Source organism: Salmo salar, chromosome ssa16 (genome assembly GCF_905237065.1).
Source record: "Salmo salar chromosome ssa16, Ssal_v3.1, whole genome shotgun sequence".
Classification (NCBI taxonomy): domain Eukaryota; kingdom Metazoa; phylum Chordata; class Actinopteri; order Salmoniformes; family Salmonidae; genus Salmo; species Salmo salar.
This window is the reverse complement of record NC_059457.1, coordinates 17041272-17064921: the sequence shown is the minus strand read 5'-3', so window position 1 is coordinate 17064921 and position 23650 is coordinate 17041272. Positions and strand designations below refer to the sequence as shown.

The following is a 23650-nucleotide window of genomic DNA, read 5'->3' as shown; positions in this document are numbered from 1 at the left end:
TTATTTTTACTGCTCTAATTACATTGGTAACCAATTTATAATAGCAATAAGACACCTTGGGGGTTTGTGATATATGGCCAATATACCACGGCTAAGGGTTGTGTCGTGCTTAAGAACAGCCCTTAGCCGTGGTATATTGGCCATATACCACATCTCCTCGGGCCTTATTGCTTAATTGATCCCCTATGAAGCATTTTCGCCCCATTAGGCTCAGGGTTGAAGCAACCCTGGTTTAAAACACCTATTGATGAAGTCAAAGCCAGAGGCTATGTATTATTGTACCGTACTTAAGGACCTTAAAAATCAGACAAGTAATCCTGTAAGGCAGCGATTCTCAACTGGTGGGTAAGAACCCAAATTTGGGCCGCGGTACGTTTTGAATGGGTCATGGGTGTTTGAGTAACAAGTATGAGTATTAAAAGAATATTCCAGTCTGAATTTAGAGTAAACAACTTAAACCAGGTAAAAAGAGATTACATTATTTAATCTCTCAACAATTTTTCTTCAATCACAGTATTTTCAATTTAAGCTGAGTGTATAAAACATTAGGAACTCCTTCCTAATATTGAGTTGCACCCCCTTTTGCCCAAGGTGTCAAGTGTTCCACGGGGATTCTGGCCCATGTTTTCTCCAATGCTTCCCACAGTTGTGTCAAGTTGGCTGGATGTCCTTTGGGTGGTGGACCAATCTTGATACACACAGGAAACTGTTCAACGTGAAAAACCTAGGAGCATTGCAGTTCTTGATACAAACCGGTGCGCCCGGCACCTACTACCATACCCGATTCAAAGGCACTTGAATCTTCAGTCTTGCCCATTCACCCTCTGAATGGCACACACACACAATCCATGTCTCAAGGCTTAAAAGTCATTTTTTCCTTTCTACACTGATTGAAGTGGATTTAACAAGTGACATCCAATAAGGGATCATAGCTGTCATATGATCAGTCTGTCATGGAAAGAGCAGATGTTTTTAATGTTTTGTATACTCGGTGTAATTCATTTATTCATATAAAAGTATTCTATATTATGGCAGAATTGTTGAAGCCCGGTGCATCTCAGCATCAGATTTCAGATGTTCAGATCCCATATATTCCATCAAATATTCACAGCACTTTATTTTGAACCTGCCTCTTTTTGTACTCTGTAGCCACTCTGGCCAAACATACTGTACTTTGTAAGCAGTTCATCAAATGGATGGAAGTAATCCTTGTTGTCAGGCTAACTGTGTCTCTGTTCTGCCCTGGGGGTGTGGCATATAATACACTGACTTTGGGTGGTTATCTCTGTGTGCGCATTTTCACGTGTGTGTGTGTGTGTTTAGGAGCTGGGCATCAAACACCCGCTGCACAGGAAGAAGCTCCAGCTGGCCCTGCAGGCTCTGGGCTCTGAGGAGGATGACAATAAGGGCAAACTGGACTACAACTGGGTGACCAGTGAGTAGATGAACTGCCAGTATGAGGGTCAAGGTTTTATACTGGGGTTTTACTATGCCTTACGTCATCTCACGTTGTCTAAATGATATGGTGGGCGTTTTGAATGAATTGTAATCCAATTAACTAGTTATAAATTTGATTCAAGTGCTCTCAAAATGCAAGTTTGATTGTTTGATTTCTGATGGTGAAATTGACTGGCAGGTTGGCAAATCTCACTCTCTTTCTCCCCCTCTCTTGCCTTTTCTCCCCTCTCTCGTCTCCTTCCTCAGGGTGGCTGGATGACATTGGCCTGCCTCAGTATAAGACCCAGTTCGATGAGGGGAGGGTGGACGGCCGGATGCTGCACTATATGACAGTAGTGAGTCATACAGACTGATGCTCGCACACGCACACACTCTAATCAGACATGCATGGGTCTGATCAGAGCCACAGATAGAGATATATACCGTATGTCTCTGGGCATAATGATCACACTGCTAGATCACATTAAGCTGAACAGACTGAACAGCGTGGATTAGTAACACTGGAGAAGGCATAGTCTTACCCTCTGTGGACGCAATCACTACACAATGGCTTGATATAAGACCGTTCACAAAAACACTTGCCATGCACCACACTACTATTAGTATTTTTCCATCGCTTTCGTGCAATTTTCACAAGTACAGTGCCTTCGGGAAGTATTCAGACCCCTTGACTTTTTCCACATTTTGTTACGTTACAGCCTTATCCTAAAAGTGATTAAATACATTTTAAAAATCCTCAGCAATCTACACCCAATACCCCATAATGACAAAGAGAAAACAGTTTTTTTTATGTATGATTTTTTTTTTTTTTAAACTATACCTTATTTACATAAGTATTCAGACCCTTTGCAATGAGACTGAAAAGTGAACTCAGGTGCATCCTGTTTCCATTGATCATCCTTGAGATGCTTCTACAACTTGATTGGAGTCCACCTGTGGTAAATTCGATTGATTGGGCATGATTTGGAAAGGCACACACATGTCTATATAAGGTCCCACAGTTGACAGTGCATGTCAGAGCAAAAACCAAGCCATGAGGTTGAAGGAATTGTCTATAGATCTCCGAGACAGGATTGTGTAGAGGCACAGATCTGGCGAAGGGTACCAAAACATTTCTGCAGCATTGAAAGTCCCCAAGAACACAGTGGCCTCCATCATTCTTAAATGGAAGAAGTTTGTGTATTACTTTGTTAGTTACAGCGTGCAAGGTCATCCAGCACCGTCGATAATAGTTAACGACTTTTAATGTTATTCCACCATTGCCACACATATGCCACAGGTCTCATAAGAGTGTCGTAAACCATCACTCAGAACCCCATCAATACATTTTCCTTTATTTTCCTGTATGTATGTATGTATGTATGTATGTATGTATGTATGTATGTATGTATGTATGTATGTATGTATGTATGTATGTATGTATGTATGTATGTATGTATGTATGTATGTATGTATGTATGTATGTATGTATGTATAAAAAAAGGAACACAGTGTGTTCTTTTTTTATACAAACATATACATTTCATCAACAAGCAATGTCAATTCACAAATATCAATTAATCTCTGTTTAGAAATGGTCAATCATGAACATATCAAAACAAACCCCAACAACTCAATGAGTCAGTCTTTGGTCCATTAAACATCACCGCTGAATATTCAGTCTTTCTGGATGCCTGCTGGCCCTCTCAGACCTGCACGCATGGTCTGAGGCACTGTGTCCGAAGCTTCTGTCACATCCCCACTTGTTCTCCTTTCTTTTTTCTGTGTCCAGTGGCACTATGCCGGTGTCCTGAGTGTCCTCAAACGTCTCCTGTGTTCTCGAAAGGTTTTGTCTGTTGCGCCGATACACAGCCCCATCTTCTGTCCTGACTGTATATGATCAAGGCGCAACCTCCTCCAATACAGTAGCCTTTCTATCCCATGAATTTGGACCCCGAATTCGAACCTCATCCTGAGCTGCCAACGGTGCAACACTCTAGCAGTTTTGTCATAGTAGAATTTGTGTCTTGCCTTTAGCTGTGAATTATAGGGCCCTACAGCTGATGGGCAGTCATTCAGGCAGAAACTAGGCAACCTGCCTCCCATTTTAAGATTTCTGCAGGTGACCAGCCACATTCCAAAGTCGCTGTTCTGTAAGACAATAAAGCCAAGTATTGATCAGTCCCACTGTGTGCTGCCTTTTTTAAGAGTCTCTTCATGATTTGCACACCTTTTTTCAGCCTTCCTGTTATTTTTAGGATATAGCAGGCTAGAGGTCATATGTTTGAACTCCTAATGCTCTGTAAACATCTAAAACTCACTGCAAGCAAACTGAGGTACATTATCAGAAACCACCACTAGGGGGAATCCCATGCCTACCAAAACATTATTTCAAGTGCAAAATGACAGTCTTTGCTGTTGTGCTGGACAAGAGTGCAATTTCAGGGTAATTTGACAAGTGGTCGATAGTCAACAAATAGTCCTTGCCATTGCAGTGAAACAAGTCAACTCCAACCTTCTCCCAGGCTGTGGTGGGTACCTCTCCCATAACCGTGGGCTCCTTCGGCTATCTATAATGAAATTTGAGATCTGTCACAATTTCCAACCATTTGCTCAATGTCAGAATTTATATTTGGTCAATAAAGGGACTCTCTGGCCCTTCGCTTACATTTCTCAGCTCACAGATGTCATTCATGTACTCTCTTTAGCATCTCCTGACGGATTAAAGTAGATATCACCATTCTGTTATTCTTCAACAGCACACAATTGACCACTGACAGCTCTGCGCTGCGAAGTACTGCTTACACGAGCATTTTTGCCAGCCATTTTCCAGATTATGGATCACCTTGCAAAGAATGGGATCTGTTGTGGTCTCTAAAGCTATTCTGTGCTGTTGCTGCTCAGAAATAGGAAGTGACTCCGTGACCATATCCACATGCAAGGCAACCTCCTCCTCCATAGACTCCTGACTGAGGCTGATTTGGGCCACCACTGATGGAGCCCTTGAGAGGGCATCTGCTACCACTAAAGTTGACCCAGGCACATTGCTTAGAACAAAATCATAGCGTTGCAGCCCCATCATCATCCTTTGAAGACGAGGAGGCATGTCATTCAGATTTTTTTTGAGAGATTGGAATAAGGGGTTTATGGTCTGTTTCTAGAATCACCTTTAAGCCGTAAATGCAACAGTGAAACTTCTCACAACCAACGGCCAACCCTTGGTGCTCCTTTTCTATTTGAGCATAACGCTTCTCAGCATCAGTCAAAGAACGGGCCGCATAAGCCACAGGCTTCCACATACCTTGATGCTCCTGAAGCAGCACTGCTCCAATGCCATCTTTGGAGGTGTCCGTGGACACCTTAGTAAGCCTTGTCAGGTTCGAAAAAAGTTAGCACTTGCTCTTCAGCCATAATGTTCTTTACATTGTTCCACTCTATTTCATGTTCTCTGTTCCACGATATCTCTGTCTTGTCCTGATGGAGTGTCCTTAAGTTCACTGTTTTAGCTGACAGATTTGGTACAAACTTCCCCAAATAATTTTCTGTACCCAAAACACGCTGAATGCATTTCCTATCTGTGGGATTAGCCATCTCCCTCACCGCTTTGACCTTGGTATGATCAGGCTGCACACCCTCTGATGATAGCCTATCCCCAAGAAATGTGATTTCCTTCACACAAAACTGACATTTAGCCCGATTTAGCTTCAAACCATGCTTCTGAACCCTCTGCAGATTATTTTCCAACCGCTCATTGTGTTCCTGAATAGTGGACCCCCAGACCAGAAAATCATCCACATACACACAGACTCCCTCTAACCCCTCAATGACCCTTTCCATGGCCTTGTGAAAGAGTTCAGGGGCAGAACTTCTGCCAAAAGGTAACGTCTTAAAGGAATATCTTCCAAAGGGTGTATTGACTGTACAAAACTTGGTTCTGGCTGCATGCAACCTCACCTGCCAGAATCCATTTGAAGCATCCAACTTGGAGAAATAATGTGCGCCAGCCATTTCGCACACCATCTCATCCCTCCTTAAGAATCTTAAAATGGTCCTTTTGATACATTTATTAAGGTCTTTGGGGTCCATACACACTCAGATCACCATTCCTTTTCCGAACAAACACCATGAAATTGACCCAGTCGGGTTGGCTCCTCTGTTTTCACTAGCCGATCGAGTTTCACCATTCTTCCCAACTCCTCCTTTAGATCCTTCCGTAGTGGCACCGGAACTCAGCGTGGTACATGAATCACTGGCTTGGCTATTCTCTGTGAAGGTAATCGAGTAAATGAGAGGTTATGCTCCAAACCCTGTGAACACATCCGAATATCTTTGCGCAATCTCCTCACCATTTTGATTACTTGTCACCCGTTGAACACTGTGCAGCCAGTCAAAGTCATTAATGGTGTACACTTGCTTAACCAGTCTCCACGACTCACATGCTGTATTCCCCAAAAGAGAATCATGCCCCTCTGGTACAATCACAAACATAAGTGTGTGGCTTCTTGTTTTCCCCTTTACAGTTAGCCGACACAAACCTTTAGTCTCAATTGCTTGGCCATTGTATGCTTTGAGAGCCACAGCCTTTTGCATGATGACTGGTTTGTGCTTTAACTCATGAAAATCCCTCATATTAATTAGTGTACCTCATATTAATTAGGTTGGCTTTAGCTCCTGTATCCAGCTTTAAGATCAAAATTGTACCATTGACCACTAGTGGTACAACCCAATGGTCACTAGCTACAGTATGGACCTGTGATGTTTCTTGCCCGTCCTCCATGCAATCCACAGTGCCCACAAACAAGTCACTTTCTTAATTCTCCTCGATTTCAATGGTGTGAAAGTTTTGTCTCCCATACTTGTTCTTTGCGAAACCCATTTTTCCCAAAAATATTTTTTTCCCTTGCACTTGTAGCAAAATGTCCCAAAGGCAGGACACTTCCTGGTCTGGTGCCTGGTGCCACACCTGTTAGATTCATATTGCTTGTGAATCCTTTGATCAAAGTCATATTGCTTATGGCTCCTTTGCTCATAGCGCCCCCTTGTGTCCTTATCTACAACATCCACTGCTGCGCTTTCCACCTCCATAGCAGTGCTTGCTGGTGTGGAGCTAAAGGTTTTAATATGCAATTGCGCCAGCTCATTCGCCTGACATATATTTTTACTGCAGTGTCCAAATGTAACTCACTTTCCCACAGCAATCTTTCTCGGACTCTGGACTCATTTATACCAAACACAATCTTAACTCGAAACATAGATGAGGTTAGGTGTACAAAATTACACGTCTGTGCTTTTAATTTCAAATCCGTAAGAAAGACGTCAGACTTTTCACCTTGCTGTTGTATACGACAGCGAAACACAACGTTCATATGTCTCGTTCTTCTTAGGTGAACAATATGCATCAAACTGATCCAGTACCTCCGTGAACGTGTCTTTATTCTCATTTGCAAACGTGAAGGTATTGAATATATCAATTGCCTGTGTACCCGCTATAGTAAGAAAAACAGCAACTTTACGTTCATCCGGCTCCTTCGTAACTCCAATGGCAGACATATACAGCAAAAACCGCTGCCGAAATGTTTTCCAATTCGCGTCCACATTCCCATCCAGGCTCAAAGCCTCTGGTGGCTTGATTACATCCATTACACTTCCATAAACTCCAACATTCACAGAAAAAAACATGATTTCCACTCCTGGTACCATGTATTACTTTGTTAGTTACAGTGAGCAAGGACAACCAGCACCATCGATCATAGTTAACTAGTTTTAATGTTATTCCGGCATTGCCACACATATACCACAGGTGTCATAAGTGTGTCGTAAACCATCACTCAGAACCCCATCAATACAGTTTGGAACCACCAAGACTCTTCCTAGAGCAATCGGGAGAGAAGGGCCTTGGTCAGGGAGGTAACCAAGAACTCGGTGTTCACCACAGCTCAAGGGTTCCTCTGTGGAGATGAGAGGACAACCATCTCTGCAGGACTCCACCAATCAGGCCTTTATGGTAGAGTGGCCAGATGGAAGCAACTCCTCAGTAAAAGGCACAAGACAGCCTGCTTGGAATTTGCCAAAAGGCACCTAAAGAAACAAGATTCTCTAGTCTGATGAAACCAAGATTGAACTCTGGCCTGAATGCCAAGCGTCACGTCTGGAGAAAACCTGGCACCATCCCTACGGTGAATCTTGGTCACCACCAGCAACATTCTGTGGTGTTTTTCAGTGGCAGGGACTTGGAGACTAGTTTGGATCGAGGCAAAGATGAACGGAGCAAAGTACAGAGATCCTTGATGAAAACCTGCTCCAGAGCGCTCAGTCTGGGGTCAAGATTCACCTTCCAACAGGACAACGACCCTAAGCACACAGTCAAGACAACGCAGGAGTAAAATATGCCATTTACTTAAGATGCTTTTGTATGGGAAAGTACAATACTGTAAAATACAATGCATGATTACAATACAGGTAGAAAGTGTATGATTGCCATCCCTATTAGCGTGTGACTCTCCTCCAGGCCATGGGTGAGGCATGCGATGACATCAATCCAGACCAATGTCAGGCTTGGATTCGCCATGCCAACAGGTTTTTCACCAGGCGAATGAACAATGAGGACATTGACTGCAATGTCGATGAGAACCTATGGCCGAGAGTAGAGTTAGAGTGCTTGATGCAAACTAGTGCCTGCTAAACGTTAAGTTGCTTTCATTCCTTTCATTTGTTTAATTTGTTGCTGGGTTTTTCACACTCAACAGTTTCCCATGTGTATCAAGAATGGCGCCGAAGGAGATGGCCGCCGTTTTACGATCCGTAATCACTTGTGCTGTTGTGTATGTTTTTTCGCGTTATTTGTAACTTATTTTGTACATAATGTTTCTGCCACCGTGTCTTATGACCAAAAAGAGCTTCTTGATATCAGGGAAGCGATTACTTACCCCATACTGGATGACTTTTTCTTCAACGAGTCTGATGGGAGGAATTTACTCCAGACACCCGACAATGCCCTCATCCCCGTCATTCACAGGAGGAAAAGACGGAGGTATCGTGGACGACGGTCCGGGTGCCTTGTAAGGATCTGTCGCTGAGAGGGTAATTGACCTTTACCATCAGTTCTATTAGCCAACTTACAATCAATCAATAATAAAATGGATGAACTACGAGCACGTATATCCTACCAACGGGACATTAAAAACTGTAATATATTTCACTGAGTCGTGGCTGAACGACAACATGGTTAACATACAGCTGGCGGATTTTAAGCTTTTTCGGCAGGATAGAGCAGCAGGCCTCTACCTGATAAGCTGTAGACCACACTATCGACCAAGAGTGTACATCTATATTTTTCGTAGTTGTCTATATACCACCACACACTGATACTGGCCCTAATACCGCACTCAATGAGCTGTATACGGCCATAAGCAAACAGGAAAACACTCATCCAGAGGCAGTGCTCCTAGTGGCCGGGGACTTTAATGCAGGGTAACTTAAATCAGTTTTACCTAATCTATCAGCGTGTTAAATGTGCAACCAGAGGAAAAAATTCTAGACCACCTTTACTCCACACACAGAGACGCGTACAAAGCTCTCTGACCATAATTCTATCCTCCTGATTCCTGCTTACAAGCAAAAACTAAAGCAGGAAGCACCAGTGACTCACTCAATACGGAAGGGGTCAGATGAAGTAGATGCTAAGCTACAGGACTGTTTTGCTAACACAGACTGTAATATTTTAGGGGATTCTTATGATGGCATTGAGGAGTACACCACATCAGTCACTGGCTTTATCAATAAGTGCATCGATGACGTCGTCCCCACAGTGACCAAAAGCCATGGATTACAGGCAACATCTGCACTGAGCTAAAGGGTAGAGCTGCCTCTTTCAAGGAGCGGGACTCTAACCCGGAAGCCTGTAAGAAATCCCTCTATGCCCTCCGACGAACCATCAAACAGGAAAAGCGTCAATACAGGACTAAGATTGAATCTTACTACACCGGCTCCAACGCCCTTCGGTTGTGGCAGGGCTTCCTAACTATTACAGACTACAAAGGGAAGCACAACCACGAGCTACCCAGTGACATGAACCTACCAGACGAGCTAAATTACTTCTATGCTCACTTCGAGGCAAGTAACACTGAAACATGCATTAGAGCACCAGCCGTTCCGGACGACTATGTTATCACCCTCTCCGTAGCCGATGTAAGACCTTTAAATAGGTCAACATTCACAAGGCCACAGGGCCATACGGATTACCAGGACATGTACTCCGAGCATGTGCTAAACCAACTGACAAGTGTCTTCACTGACATTTTAAACCTGTCCCTGACTGAGTCTGTAATACCAACATGTTTCAAGCAGACCACCATAGTCCCTGTGCCCAAGAACACTAAGGTAACCTGCCTAAATGACTACTGACCCATAGCACTCACGTCTGTAGCCATGAAGTGCTTTGAAAGGCAGGTCATGGCTCACATCAACACCATTATCCCAGAAACCCTAGACCCACTCCGTTTGCATACCGTCCCAACAGATCCACAGATGATGCAATCTCTATTGCACTCCACAGTGCCCTTTCCCACCTGGACAAAAGGAACACCTTCAGTTGAAGTCGGAAGTTTACATACACTTAGGTTGGAGTCATTAAAACTTGTTTTTCAACCACTCCACAAATTTCTTGTTAACAAACTACAGGTTTGGCAAGTCGGTTGTGTCATCCACAAAGTAATGTCCTAAGTCAATTTTCTTACAATTGTTTACAGACAGATTATTTCACTTATAATTCACTCTATCACAATTCCAGCCTTTAAACAGCTTGGAAAATTCCAGAAAATTATGTCATGGCTTTAGAAGCTTCTGATAGGCTAATTGACATCATTTGAGTCAATTGTAGGTTTACCTGTGGATGTTTTTCAAGGCCTACCTTCAAACTCAGTGCCTCTTTGTTTGACATCATGGGAAAATCAAAAAGAAATCAGCCAAGACCTCAGAAAACAATTGTAGACCCCCACATGTCTGGTTCATCCTTGGGAGCAATTTCCATGTACCTGAAGGCACTACATCTGTACAAACAATAGTGCGCAAGTATAAACACCATGAGACAACGCAGCCCTCATACTGCTCAGGAAGGTGACGCGTTCTGTCTCCTAGAGATTAATGTACTTTGGTGCGAAAAGTGCAAATCAATCCCAGAAAAGCAAAGGACCTTGTGAAGATGCTGGAGGAAACGGGTACAAAAGTATCTATATCCACAGTAAAACGAGTCCTATATCGACATAACCTGAATGGCCGCTCAGCAAGGAAGAAGCCACTGCTCCAAAACCGCCATAAAAAAGCCAGACTGCAGTTTGCAACAAACATTTGACCCAAGTTAAACCATTTAAAGGCAATGCTACCAAATACTAATTGAGTGTATGTAAACTTCTGACCCACTGGGAATGTGATGAAAGAAATAAAAGCTGAATTAAATCATTCTCTCTACTGTTATTCTGACATTTCACATTCTTAAAATAAAGTGGTGATCCTAACTGACCTAAGACAGGGAATTTTTACTAGGATTAAATGTCAGGAATTGTGAAATACTGAGTTTAAATGTATTTGGCTAAGGTCTATGTAAACTTCTGACTTCAACTGTATGTGAGAATGCTACTCATTGACTACAGCTCAGCGTTCAACACCGTAGTGCCCTCTTAGCTCATCACTAAGCTAAGGACCCTGGGTCTAAACACCTCCCTCTGCAACTGGATCTTGGACTTCCTGACGGGCCACCCCCAGGTGGTAAGAGTAGGGAACAACACATCTGCCATGCTGATCCTCAACACGGGGGCCCCTCAGGGGTGCGTGCTCAGTCCTCTCCTGTACTCCCTGTTCACTCATGACTGCATGGCCAGGCACGACTCCAACACCATCAAGTTTGCCGATGACACAACAGTGGTAGGCCTGATCAACGATGAGACAGCCTATAAGGAGGAGGTCAGAGACCTGGTCTTGTGGTGCCAGGACAACCTCTCCCTCAATGTGATCAAGACAAAGGAGATGATTGTTGACTATAGGAAAATGAGGATCGAGCACACCCCATTTCTCATCGAAGGGCTGTAGTGGAACAGGTTGAGAGCTTCAAGTTTCTTGGTGTCCACATCACCAACAAATGATCATGGTCCAAACACACCAAGACAGTCGTGAAGACAAAGCCAATTTCCCTCTCAGGAGACCGAAACGATTTGGCATGGGTCCTCAGATCCTCAAAAGGACCTCTGTATCAGGTGTCAGAGGAAGGTCCTAAAAATTGTCAAAGACTCCAGGCACCCTCTTCATAGACTGTTCTCTCTGCTACTACACGGCAAACGGTACCGGAGCGCCAAGTTGAGGTCCAAAAGGCTTCTTAACAGCTTCTACCCCCAAGCCATAAGACTCCTGAACAGCTAATCAAAGGGCTACTCAGACCCCTCTTTTACGCTGCTGCTACTCTCTGTTTATAATCAATGCAGAGTCACTTTAATAACTCTACCTACATGTACATATTACCTCAACTAACCGGTGCCCCCGCACATTGACTCTGTACCGGTACCCCCTGTATATAGCCTTGCATGTTATTTTGCTGCTGCTGTTTAATTATTTACTTTTATTTTCTATTTTTTACTTATCTATTTTTTTACTTAACACTTATTTTAAAATCTTAACTTCTTCAAGCATTGTTGGTTAAGGGCTTGTAAGTAAGCATTTCAATGTTGTATTCGGCGCATGTGACATACAATTTGATTTGAATGGTCCACCACCCAAAGGACATCTCAATATAAGGAAGGTTTTCTTAATGTTTTGTTCACTGTGTATCTGAACAATACATACATTTTTTTGCATCAATGATTGTGAAAGATGTCTTTAATGACCACACCTTTGATTACACATGGGATAGAAATTATGGAAATTATATTTTCAGTCAATTTTGATGGGTGTATTGCGTACTGTGAAACAGTGTAATGTACTATCATTTACAGTACTGTAGCATATACTTTTTTGCTATTGGATTAACTGGTTGTTAAAACAAGTAAATTGAGAAGATATTGTTTCAGTGATTTAAATCAAACTGTTCTCATGGTATTTCACATACCTATATTTTGAATATAAGACTTGCTGTGTTACAAGGGTTACCAGTTTGGCATTTTGTACTAGAGTTTTGAAAATTCACTGCATACTTGTGAAAATGGCACCAAAGTGATTTAAAAAAAAAAAAAAAAAGTATTATCTTGATATTACTTCGGTCAAGACAACCAAATAGAATCTCATCAGATTATGACTTTACCTGCTGGGTAGTAGTTTTTTCTTTGCGCAATGAGAAACTCATCACTAACTCAACCTATGAGTGCTCCTGACGGCTTTTTCCGTCTGACCTGACATATTACTCTTAACATTCTTGTTCCTGTGTGTCCTCTGTTAGGATGACCTGTTGTCTCTGAAGGTGGGCAGTGTGCTCCACCACCTCAGCATCAAGAGAGCCATCCAGGTGCTACGCCTCAACAACTACGAGCCCAACTGCCTGCGCCGACGGCCCTCCGATGAGGTAGGGCCACTGGACCACTGGTCGTTTTCATTAGGCAACAAACAAAAGAGAACTGACTGAAACAGGGCTTCTTGTTGCTTTCTGTTGTTTTAAATAGTTTTCTGGTGTGGGCCCTAATGAACACAACCCTGGTTCCAGGAATACATGAACACTTGTCAATGCTACTGTTACTGTTGTGAAGGCTCATGTCCTCACCCATAACCTCTGGCCACGTCCCTCCATTGCCACTCACCTCACCTGTCTTCACTTTGCTCGTTACCACCCTTGACTATTTAAGCAGCAGTTTCTCCCTCTAGTCTTTCTTATTCCTGTTGGTGAATGCATGGGGTGGCCAACTTATATTTTCCTTTCAATATTGTGCTTGACGGACAATAAACATGTTGAACTCCTGTTGGAGAAACTCCCCGCTGAGCAGTTTAGCAAATTCAAGCATTTCATCTGTACAGTCGTGGCCAAAAGTTTTGAATGACACAAATATAAATTTTCACAGTCTGCTGCCTCAGTTTGTATGATGGCAATTTGCATATACTCCAAAATGTTATGAGTAGTGATCAGATGAATTGCAATTAATTGCAAAGTCCCTCTTTGCCATGCAAATGAACTGAATCCCCCAAAAACATTTCCACTGCATTTCAGCCCTGCCACAAAAGGACCAGCTGACATCATGTCAGTGATTCTCTCGTTAACACAGGTGTGAGTGTTGACAAGGCTGGAGATCACTCTGTCATGCTGACTGAGTTCAAATAACAGACTGGAAGCTTCAAACGGAGGGTGGTGCTTGGAATCATTGTTCTTCCTCTGTCAAATATGGTTACCTGCAAGGAAACACGTGCCGTCATCATTGCTTTGCACAATAAGGGCTTCACAGGCAAGGATATTGCTGCCAGTAAGATTGCACCTAAATCAACCATTTATCGGATCATCAAGAACTTCAAGGAGAGCGGTTCAATTGTTGTGGAGAAGGCTTCAGGGCGCCTAAGAAAGTCCAGCAAGCGCCAGGACCGTCTCCTAAAGTTGATTCAGATGGCTTGGTGTCAAGAAGGGCAGCAACGAAGCCACTTCTCTCCAGGGAAAACATCAGGGACAGACTGATATTCTGCAAAAGGGACAGGGATTGGACTGCTGAGGACTTGGGGTAAAGTCATTTTCTCTGATGAACCCCCTTTACGATTGTTTGGGGCATCTGGAAAAAAGCTTGTCCGGAGAAGACAAGGTGTGCGCTACCATCAGGCCTGTGTCATGCCAACAGTAAAGCATCCTGAGACCATTCATGTGTGGGGTTGCTTCTCAGCCAACGGAGTGGGCTCACTCACAATTCTGCCTAAGAACACAGCCATGAATAAAGAATGGTACCAACACATCCTCCGAGAGCAACTTCTCCCAACCATCCAGGAACAGTTTGGTGACGAACAATGCCTTTTCCAGCATGATGGAGCACCTGCCATAAGGCAGAAGTGATAATTAAGTGGCTCGGGGAACAAAACATCGGTATTTTGCGTCCATGGCCAGGAAACTCCCCAGACCTTAATCCCATTGAGAACTTGTGGTCAATCCTCAAGAGGCGGGTGGAAAAACAAAAACCCACAAATTCTGACAAACTCCAACCATTGATTATGCAAGAATGGGCTGCCATCAGTCAGGATGTGGCCCAGAAGTTAATTGACAGTATGCCAAGGCGGATTGCAGAGGTCTTGAAAAAGAAGGGTCAACACTGCAAATATTGACTCTTTGCATCAACTTCATGTAATTGTCAATAAAAGCCTTAGACACTTATGAAATGCTTGTAATTATACTTCAGTATTCCATAGTAACATCTGACAAAAATATCTAAAGACACTGAGGCAGCAGACTTTGTGAAAATTAATATTTGTGTCATTCTCAAAACTTTTGGCCACGACTGTAGATCTAGCACAGGTGCTGTATCCTACAACCTACCAGACTTTGCCACCTGGCTCCAGGCAGAGGTGCCTGCCTAGACAGAGAACAGCATAAGGTCAACAGCGTCACTCCCTTCGCCGGCCCATCCAAGGCACTGCATCTTCCATACCAGACTGGTCAGGTTGAGTCGTCAACCATCATCACCCCGTATACCCACATGTGCAGCCTGCTATTCAGCTGATCACCACATTAGTAGATGTGCACACTTCAGCCAGATTACCAATGACCAGAAGGTAAACTGGATCCAGAACCTCAAGAGATGCTGGCGCTGTGCCCGAAACCACCAAGCTTAAAAATGCGACCAATCCACAACATTGTCCTGCATCCTTTCCCAATGTGCTCCTGTGTTTGTGTGAAATAAAACCCCACTATTTGGATTCCTGCTTCATCTCGTTTCATTTGCATTCCTATCGATGCGCCGTGGTGGCACTTTGAACTCTGAACCAGTCAAACCTCCTTATAAAGTCCACCTTTTCTATAGTTACTGTACCATCCCCTTTTTGTTGTGTACTCGTTCTCCACTTCTTCAAGCTACACAAGTGTTATCAAATCCTGTCACTCAGTCATTTGTTGTGTTGATAAACACATTATTTTCTCCTGATTTGTCAGAACAACATCACACCAGCAGAGATCTCACAGTGGACCAATCACAGAGTAATGGAGTGGCTGAGATCAGTAGACCTGGCAGAGTACGCCCCCAACCTGAGGGGCAGCGGCGTGCACGGGGGACTCATGGTGAGAAACAATGATCAGATTTAATGTGTCCCAAAATGTTCTTGATAATTGTGGGCCACGAGTTTAAACTCGAATATCTAAAACCAGATAGAGACTGGGTAGAAATTATAATGGGTTATTTCGTCTATGAAACTTTGGTTATTTTGAATTTTATCTTACAATGAGAATGGGATGTGTCTCAACCTATCCCACATCTCATAATGTTCCCTCTTCCCCCAGGTGCTGGAGCCTCGGTTCAACGTGGAGACCATGGCCCTGCTGCTGAACATTCCCCCCAACAAGACCCTGCTGCGGAGGCACCTGGCCACCCACTTCAACCTGCTGGTGGGCTCTGAGGCCCAGGGGCTCAAACAGGATTGTCTGGAGAACCCCGACTACACCCTGCTTACAGCCACTGCCAAGGTCAAGGTAGGGGTCAAAAGTAGTACACAATATAAGAAATATGGTGCCATTTTGGATGCAGCCTTGGTTTTACTGTAGGTAGGGGTGAGGAGTGATGGAGAAGGTGAAGACGTGGGTTTAGCTGTGGTAAGATATGGTTCTTGTGTTTGACACTGGTTTTGGTTATTAACTTTAGTCTCAATTTATAATTATTTGAGAATGAATCTGTTCCCACCAGCTGAGGAAGATAACGTTTGGGAGCTTTGGCAGCCTGAGAAAGAAGAGGCAGGATGAGAGTGAGGAGTATGTCTGCCCCATGGACGTGGAGATGCCAAAGGGACGTAGCTTCCAGAAAGGCTATGAGCTCTACGAGGACGATCTGGACCGGCTAGAACAGGTCAACTTCTGGTCTGGTCCCAGATCTGTTTGTGCTGTCTTACCAACTCCTATGCTGATTGTTGCCCACGCATTTTGGCCAGACCTTTCTCTGTAGTGGCGACATTGTGCTTAGTACACATAAGTTCTCCAAATAATAAATAAGTCATCACATCAATACTTACATTCAACCTCCACCTTTTAGATTGTTCTCTGAATGTTTAGAGTTTGGTCGTCACTACCGTGACAGGAGATGGTAGCACTGTGCCTAGTTAGTGTTCAGCTGCTCTGAAAGAACACACAAACAGGTCTACTAACAGGTGTTCTTAGTAGTGGTGTTGAGTGTCAAACCTCATCTGTTATTGTAGATGGAAGACTCAGAGGGAACTGTGAGGCAGATTGGAGCCTTCTCTGAGGGCATCCAAAACTTGACGGTATGAAGGAAACTATCTTCTTTTTATTCCTGTTTTAACTGTGCTTAAGTATTATGTTGATATGGTTTGTGGATAACAATATGTCACTATATTTGGATAGTCCCATATATAGATGATCAACAGATGGTCATGCGATCAACAAACTATCTGTTGATAAGCAACTTCTTGCTAAGGTTACGGTTAGGTTTAGAATAAAGGTTAGGGTAAGGGTTAAAGTTGAGGGTTAGTGGATAGTTAGTTCAAATGTTGTTGACAGAGTATTGAACATCTACAAAGGACAATCCAAATAGTTGTACCTAACAATATTTTAGGGTATAAGTGGCCTTTCTGACATAAATATAAATATGGGAATATTTCAGTGGGGTTTTTACAGTTCTTCTCTAGTATTAATCCCTATTTTCCTGTATTTCCTGTCGGTTTCCAGAGCATGCTGAAAGATGATGAATTCTTCAAAGAGACCTCGAACTCTCCCAACCCCAGCGTAACAGATGACGATTCCAACGTTTGAGGCCAGCGCTATGGGACTAGCAGACCAGGATTGAAATACTATTTGGAATAATTTAAAATACTTTAGCTGTGCTTGATTGAGCTTGCCTTTTGGGATGGAATGCAATAGGAATAGAAAAGTCCAAAAAGTGGCACTCCAGGCAGGCTAAAGCAAACACTCAAAGTATTTGAACCCAGGTGTGCCACTAGCACACACTGACTCCACCGTACCCTCCAACTCTCCGTACCCCCCTCCAACTCTCCGTACCCCCCAACAAGCACCAGATCTCTTTTTAGTATTTTAGGCATAACTTTTTTTTAAAGAAATTAAAAAGTCCATGTCTGTTGTCATGTGGATTGATACACTTGTTTTTTTAAGGTGCTGCCAAAGCTAAAATACCACCTCTGCATGATTAACAATTCAATTCGCCCCTGCCTACCCAATAGCAGGTCAGTTATCAATTCCCATTAATCCCTACAGATCTGATAGCTCCTGCTCTGCCTTACCTCTGAGCTAGTCTACAGCGAGGGACTGTTCCTCAAGCTCAACAGTAAGGGCCTTACAGTAAAGTGGGCTATCCCCGAAGTAGAGTGCCTACGCTCCCTAACCCTGAACCTTATAAACCCGGTGTCTTCTCAGGATTGTCCGGGCCAGAGTGTCAACCTCAGCACACTGAATGGGTCGCCCTCCTCTGGGTTGGCTTTTAGCCGAGAGACACCCCTTCCTATGACTCCTACCAATGCACTCAGTACCTATAGTTCGGGTCCCAGGTTCCTTTATACCAGCTACTTGGGTTCCCTATGGAATGATTAACCAAGAAAACTAGCTAGAGATCCTCAATTAATCAAGCATATTTCAGAAACCTAGAGTAAAACGACATGCGGTTGTATGACTCTTTTATGACACGGGGTTTTAGAACAACAAAGTGAGTTTATTCAAAATTCCAGAAACAGGCATAAAAAATCCCCAATCAATCACAAATCAATTATAAGCAAAGATTTACTGTAAATTAAATTGATAGACAACCTCCAGCACCCTTAACTAAATCCCTGTTGGGGTGTTCCAATAAAATGTTTTGTCTGTTACAATTTTATGAGAAGCACAGTATTTAATAACAAGAAAAACCTTATACAACTCTCAACTGTTTTTTTTGGCTCCCCCCCACAGGATGATCAGACCCTCAGAAGGCACCTAGAAACTCTAACAGCTACTTTACCACACCTCTATCATTGAGGTAACCTTAAGGAATCCTCCTAGAATTTTACTTCAACTGGGTATGCCTAAAATGTAAATGTAATAAGTAAACAAACAAAAAAATCTAAATATATTGTAGGCTATAAAGCTACAGCAAAAATCTTCTTCCAGCAGTCAACAGGCTATTCTGGCAAGCTTAGAGTGCCCTTCCCTCCAAAAATCATAGCTCTTTTATACCATCCCTTTTTCTTTCTGCTAACTCATTGTGGTTAACACCTACCCCAATGACGCATCCAGTGGTTAACACCTACCCCAATGACGCATCCAGTGGTTAACACCTAATGTGGCCATGGTTCAAAAAGGTGCTTTTTCAGCCCCCTTAACTCCCACTTTTTTCTCACCTAAGTTGGATCTCAATCCGCTTCACCCCTAAACGTTCTAACCTGGAGATTTCCAGATCAAGTTAACATCCTTAAACTAATTTTTAAACTGACATTTTTTTCACATTACCATTCCCCACTTGGCACCATATTAATCCCTCTCCAATTTAACTAATTACTCCCATTACCTCTTAAATATCCAACAAATTAAACATTTAATCATTACATTTCAACATTATAGCCTTCCATTATCAATCTCCAACAGGCCCTAAGGCCTTGTTCCTCTATACTTAACAAACATAGTCTATATGCATCATACCTTAAAGCAAACATCACATTAACTATTTTACTGGATTACTTAAATCACACATTGTTAACCCTCTTACTAAATTATTCTAATCACCCTTTAATCACCTCTGCCACTATACATTTGTCCATGCTTTCAAACTTTAACATATTTAACCTTTAATCATCAATTAATTTATTTTTCTTATTTTTCTTATTTTCCTTAGTCAATGTCAATTCTCTCTCAATATTCATTCTTGTGTGTGTGTGTGTGTGTGTGTGTGTGTGTGTGTGTGTGTGTGTGTGTGTGTGTGTGTGTGTGTGTGTAAGCAAAACTTCTTGAGTGTGGGCATATGCAAATGTTTCTCTAAAATGTCAGAGAACTGGGCCTTAGCCAACTACTATTGACAGTACAAGTCCATTTTAACTGTCCTATTTGGAGAGGAATTATTTCAGAGCAATATGCCACCATAATTTGCCTACCAGCTGGATACTGGAGACATTTGTAGTCATTGTTTTTATACTAGCCATCTTTCTGTGGAATTTAAGTATTAAAGTGAGCCATATCAATATCTGATAAACCCTTTTTTTTTACATTAAGATGTAATGTAGGGCTTTTGCAAAGTCTAATATGTCATTTTAAGAATATGTTTGGCTTTTTAACAGAGTCACTGTCAGAGGAAGAAAAAAATAAAAATATTTTCTGTGCAGTATTGCCCAAGTTAAATAAATGCCCCAAGACAGCTGCTATGGTTTACACAGAAAACCAGACTATTTCAGCTGCAACATTTTTATTCTTTCAACACATCTCGCCATATCCTAGACACTCCCAGTAATGGTGTTTATTTGAATGCATTTCCACCTATAATATACAGTTCAAAGCATATAATTCCTTTTTAAAGTGTCATTGCATGTTATTGAAGCCTTTCTTGTAGCCAAAATGTTGTACACCTGCTAATGGAATATGGATTTCTTGTTTACTATAATTTGTACTGAGATAAATATTGCCAGATAGCATAGTTATTTTGAGAATACCGTAGCTAGCCTGGGTTCCAGTCTGTTTCTGCTCTCTTGCCAACTCCTTATGGAATTGGATTGGCAAGAGAAAAGAAAGTGACTGGCGTTCAGGCTGTTGTAGCATGTTCAAAGAGTTGAGCGATAAAGCAATGCAAGAATGTCACAAAAGCAATGACACTGTTATGCAACACCCTAACCACATGAGGATAAAGTTTGTACTGTTTACTGGTTGAGTTTTTACCCATTTCTAGGGTCAATGAATTCATTTAAACTGTCTGTCTAATTTCTCAAGTAGGATTGGAAATGTAGAACATAAAGCATATAGGTTTGTTTTGCAATGCAGATTCATTACCATTTAAAAGCCTTTACCTCTCCATGTTTGTACAGACTCTTATTTTTGTTAACACCAAGCAAATAAAGGGATTCTTGACAGTCACAGACCATTTGTACAGTAGTTGCCCAGCTTGAACAACTTTGTTTGCTGTTTCCTACTCTTTGTGCACTTTAAGATGAAGGTTTGACAAGCCACTATTTGCAGAATGATGAACAGATCAAACACATTTCCACAGATATTAAAAGCAAAATAGAGGGTCAGGACAAGAGCATTGCAGTTTCTTTGGTTCTGTTCAGGCAGAAGTAGAGTAGGCTGCTGTGTGTGACATGTTCTTCATGTAAAACTACAACTGAGCCACCTCATTCACAGCTTGCTGCTGTTGATGTAGTCTGGACAATGTATTTTGCATGGCAATCACCTTGATCTTCCATCATGATATATTGGTCCTGAGCTAAACTAGGGATATAACTGCAACTCCATAATGAAGAACAATGACTTGAGAGGTTTCATTGAAGGAGGAAAATAACACTGAACTCATCTAAGGGTCTTGTACATTTTGTAAAGGGATTTAGTATTTTCCATTGTCTCTAATGGGGAAAGTCTTTCAATAGCGCTAGACTAAAAAGTTTGCTCTAGGTTCAAATTGAGATTTGAGGTTTCAGTCGAATAGGTCGAAGATTTCTGCCAACATTGGCCTGGGAAGCTCTCAGGAGCTGACTGAGGAGATGCAGAGGGGTGTCCAGTCTGAGGTCTTCTCCCGGGCATCTCTCCATACAGCCTGCCAGCTGAGGACCTTCCTGGGCTTCCAGGACCAGCTGCAGCCCAGCCTGGACACCCTCAACGACGTCTTCCTGGTCCAGTTCATCTCCACAACTGCATTGTCACCAGCAAGATGACCAAACGGTAGAGCCTGTTGCTGGGGTGGACTGGCTCTGCACCTTCCTGGGGCCCGACGGGTGGATCCTAGTACAGTTCCCAGTGCAGACCTGATGGATATCAGGCCTCCAGAGGCTTGGTTGTAGGCTGAGTGGTGGGAAGCAGCGCAAGGGAGAGGGCAGCTGCCGATGCGCTGTTCTGGAACAAGAGCGTCTTGGAGGAGTTTTGTGGCCTGGTGGATACGGACTGTTTGGGGATGGTGCTGGTGTTCGGCTTCCCCGGGAGTCCCATGGACGTTGGGGGTGATGCTGACGACATGGGGACCTCAAAGACTGGCTCTGGATGGAGAAAGGTTGCTCAAGGGCTTCTTTGTAAACACAACCTCTTCCCTGTCTGTCAGAGAGATGATCGAATGCCGCATGAAAACGAGATATGGGGAATATTTGTATATTTGATTTATGCAGGGGCTGTATGATCGTGCCTCATTTGACCCATGCTAACATGTACAGTAAGTAACTATAGGTATACAGTGGTTCCTCCTTTAAAAGTTGTGAGCTTAAACCGCGGGACTTGGAGGTACCCAGCATTACAGTGCCATCCGTTTTGTCACCAAAGCCCCATATACTACCCACCACTGCGACCTGTATGCTCTCGTTGGCTGGTCCTCGCTACATATTCATTGCCAAACCCACTGGCTCCAGGTCATCTACAAGTCTTTGCTAGGTAAAGCTCTGCCTTCTCTTAGCTCACTGGTCACCATAGGAACACCCACCCGTAGCACGCGCTCCAGCAGGTATATTTCACTGGTCATCCCCAAAGCCAACACCTACTTTGGCCATCTTTCCTTCCAGTTCTCTGCTGCCAATGACTGGAACAAATTGCAAAAATCACTGAAGTTGGAGACATATCTCCCTCACTAACTTTAAGCATCAGCTGTCAGAGCAGCTTACTGATCGCTGCAGCTGTACACAGCCCATCTGTAAATAGCCCATCCTACCAACTACCTACCTCAACCCATATTTGTTTTTGTTTTTCTGCTCTTTTGCACACCAGTATTTCTACTTGCACATCATCATCTGCACATATATCACTCCAGTGTAAATTGTAATTACTTCGCCACTATGGCGTATTTATTGCCTTACCTCCTTAATTCATTTGCACACACTGTATACAGATATTTATTTTGTGTTATTGACTGTAGGTTTGTTTATGTGTAACTCTGTGTAGTTGTTTTTGTTGCACTGCTTTGCTTTATCTTTGCCAGGTCGCAGTTGTAAATAAGAACCTGTTCTCAACTGGCCTACCTGGTTAAATAAAGGTGAAATAAAAATCAATTTAAAAAAATTGCTCCAGACCACAACAAGGGGGAGTTAGAGCACTCATTATGCATTTGGGTCCTAAGGTTTTTTATGACCAATCATATTGAGTGGTTCCAATGACAAATTTGACACGAGCCTGGTGACTTTCTTCAGCGAAGATGGCTGACAAAACATTACGGGGAAGCAAATGTAAGTAATTATAACGTCATAACGAGTCAAGCAAAAAATGTACAATTGCGAGGAATATGTTGGTTAATGTAGAGACAAACGATGGTGCATATTTTTTTGTCATTAAGTTCATTTCAGAAAATCGCTATTTAGCAAGTTAGTTGACTAGCTAACATTAGCCAGCTAGTTAGCTGGTGTAATGACATGAGTATGACATTGTAATTTGTGTTTAATATTTTAGGGACTCTCGAGAAAACCAACAAACCAGGCTGTCTTGGGAAACAGTGGATGTAAAGAATCTAGCTTGCTAAAGCATTTACTGAAAATTGAATGTACAATTGAGTAAGCTTGCCTTGCCGTGCAATGCAGCTGAAGTAACAGCTAACTATTTAACGTACGCTAACCCCATTCCGTACAAATGTGCTCTACCGCGACATTCAAACGATGCTGCAAAGAAAACTAATGGGACTATAGGGACTGTGTTGACATCAAAATCTGGGGTGTGAACTACGTTTCTATTGAAGCGTTGATTGACATGTTAATAACTCTATAGTATTGGTACGTTACATCGTGACATGTTTTGGCGTAACGAACAGCACACATAAAGCAACTAATCCTGTCTTACAGCCTCTCTCCACCAGGTGTAGCACTTCTCTCACTGTTTAAAAACAATAAAGGGACAGGGTAAGGGGGGATACCTTGTCATTTTTTGTGTCATCACTGCAAGCTATCATGACTCTTAAAAGCT

At 42.7% G+C, this 23650-nt stretch overlaps 1 protein-coding gene across 5 annotated transcripts in view; it reads left to right on the top strand.

The window, feature by feature from the left end:
• The window catches only part of LOC106573299 (liprin-beta-1), a 90643-nt gene extending 70002 nt beyond the window's left edge, over positions 1-20641 (top strand). For all 5 annotated transcript variants that reach the window (XM_014148234.2, XM_014148233.2, XM_014148232.2 and 2 more), the window contains 8 exons: positions 1324-1435; positions 1705-1793; positions 12857-12979; positions 15527-15652; positions 15872-16060; positions 16272-16430; positions 16777-16842; positions 17267-20641. In XM_014148234.2, the coding sequence (XP_014003709.1) occupies positions 1324-1435; positions 1705-1793; positions 12857-12979; positions 15527-15652; positions 15872-16060; positions 16272-16430; positions 16777-16842; positions 17267-17350 (948 nt within the window). In that variant the 3' untranslated portion in view covers positions 17351-20641. The remainder of the gene's footprint in view (positions 1-1323; positions 1436-1704; positions 1794-12856; positions 12980-15526; positions 15653-15871; positions 16061-16271; positions 16431-16776; positions 16843-17266) is intronic.
• The last annotated feature ends 3009 nt before the right edge of the window (positions 20642-23650 follow it).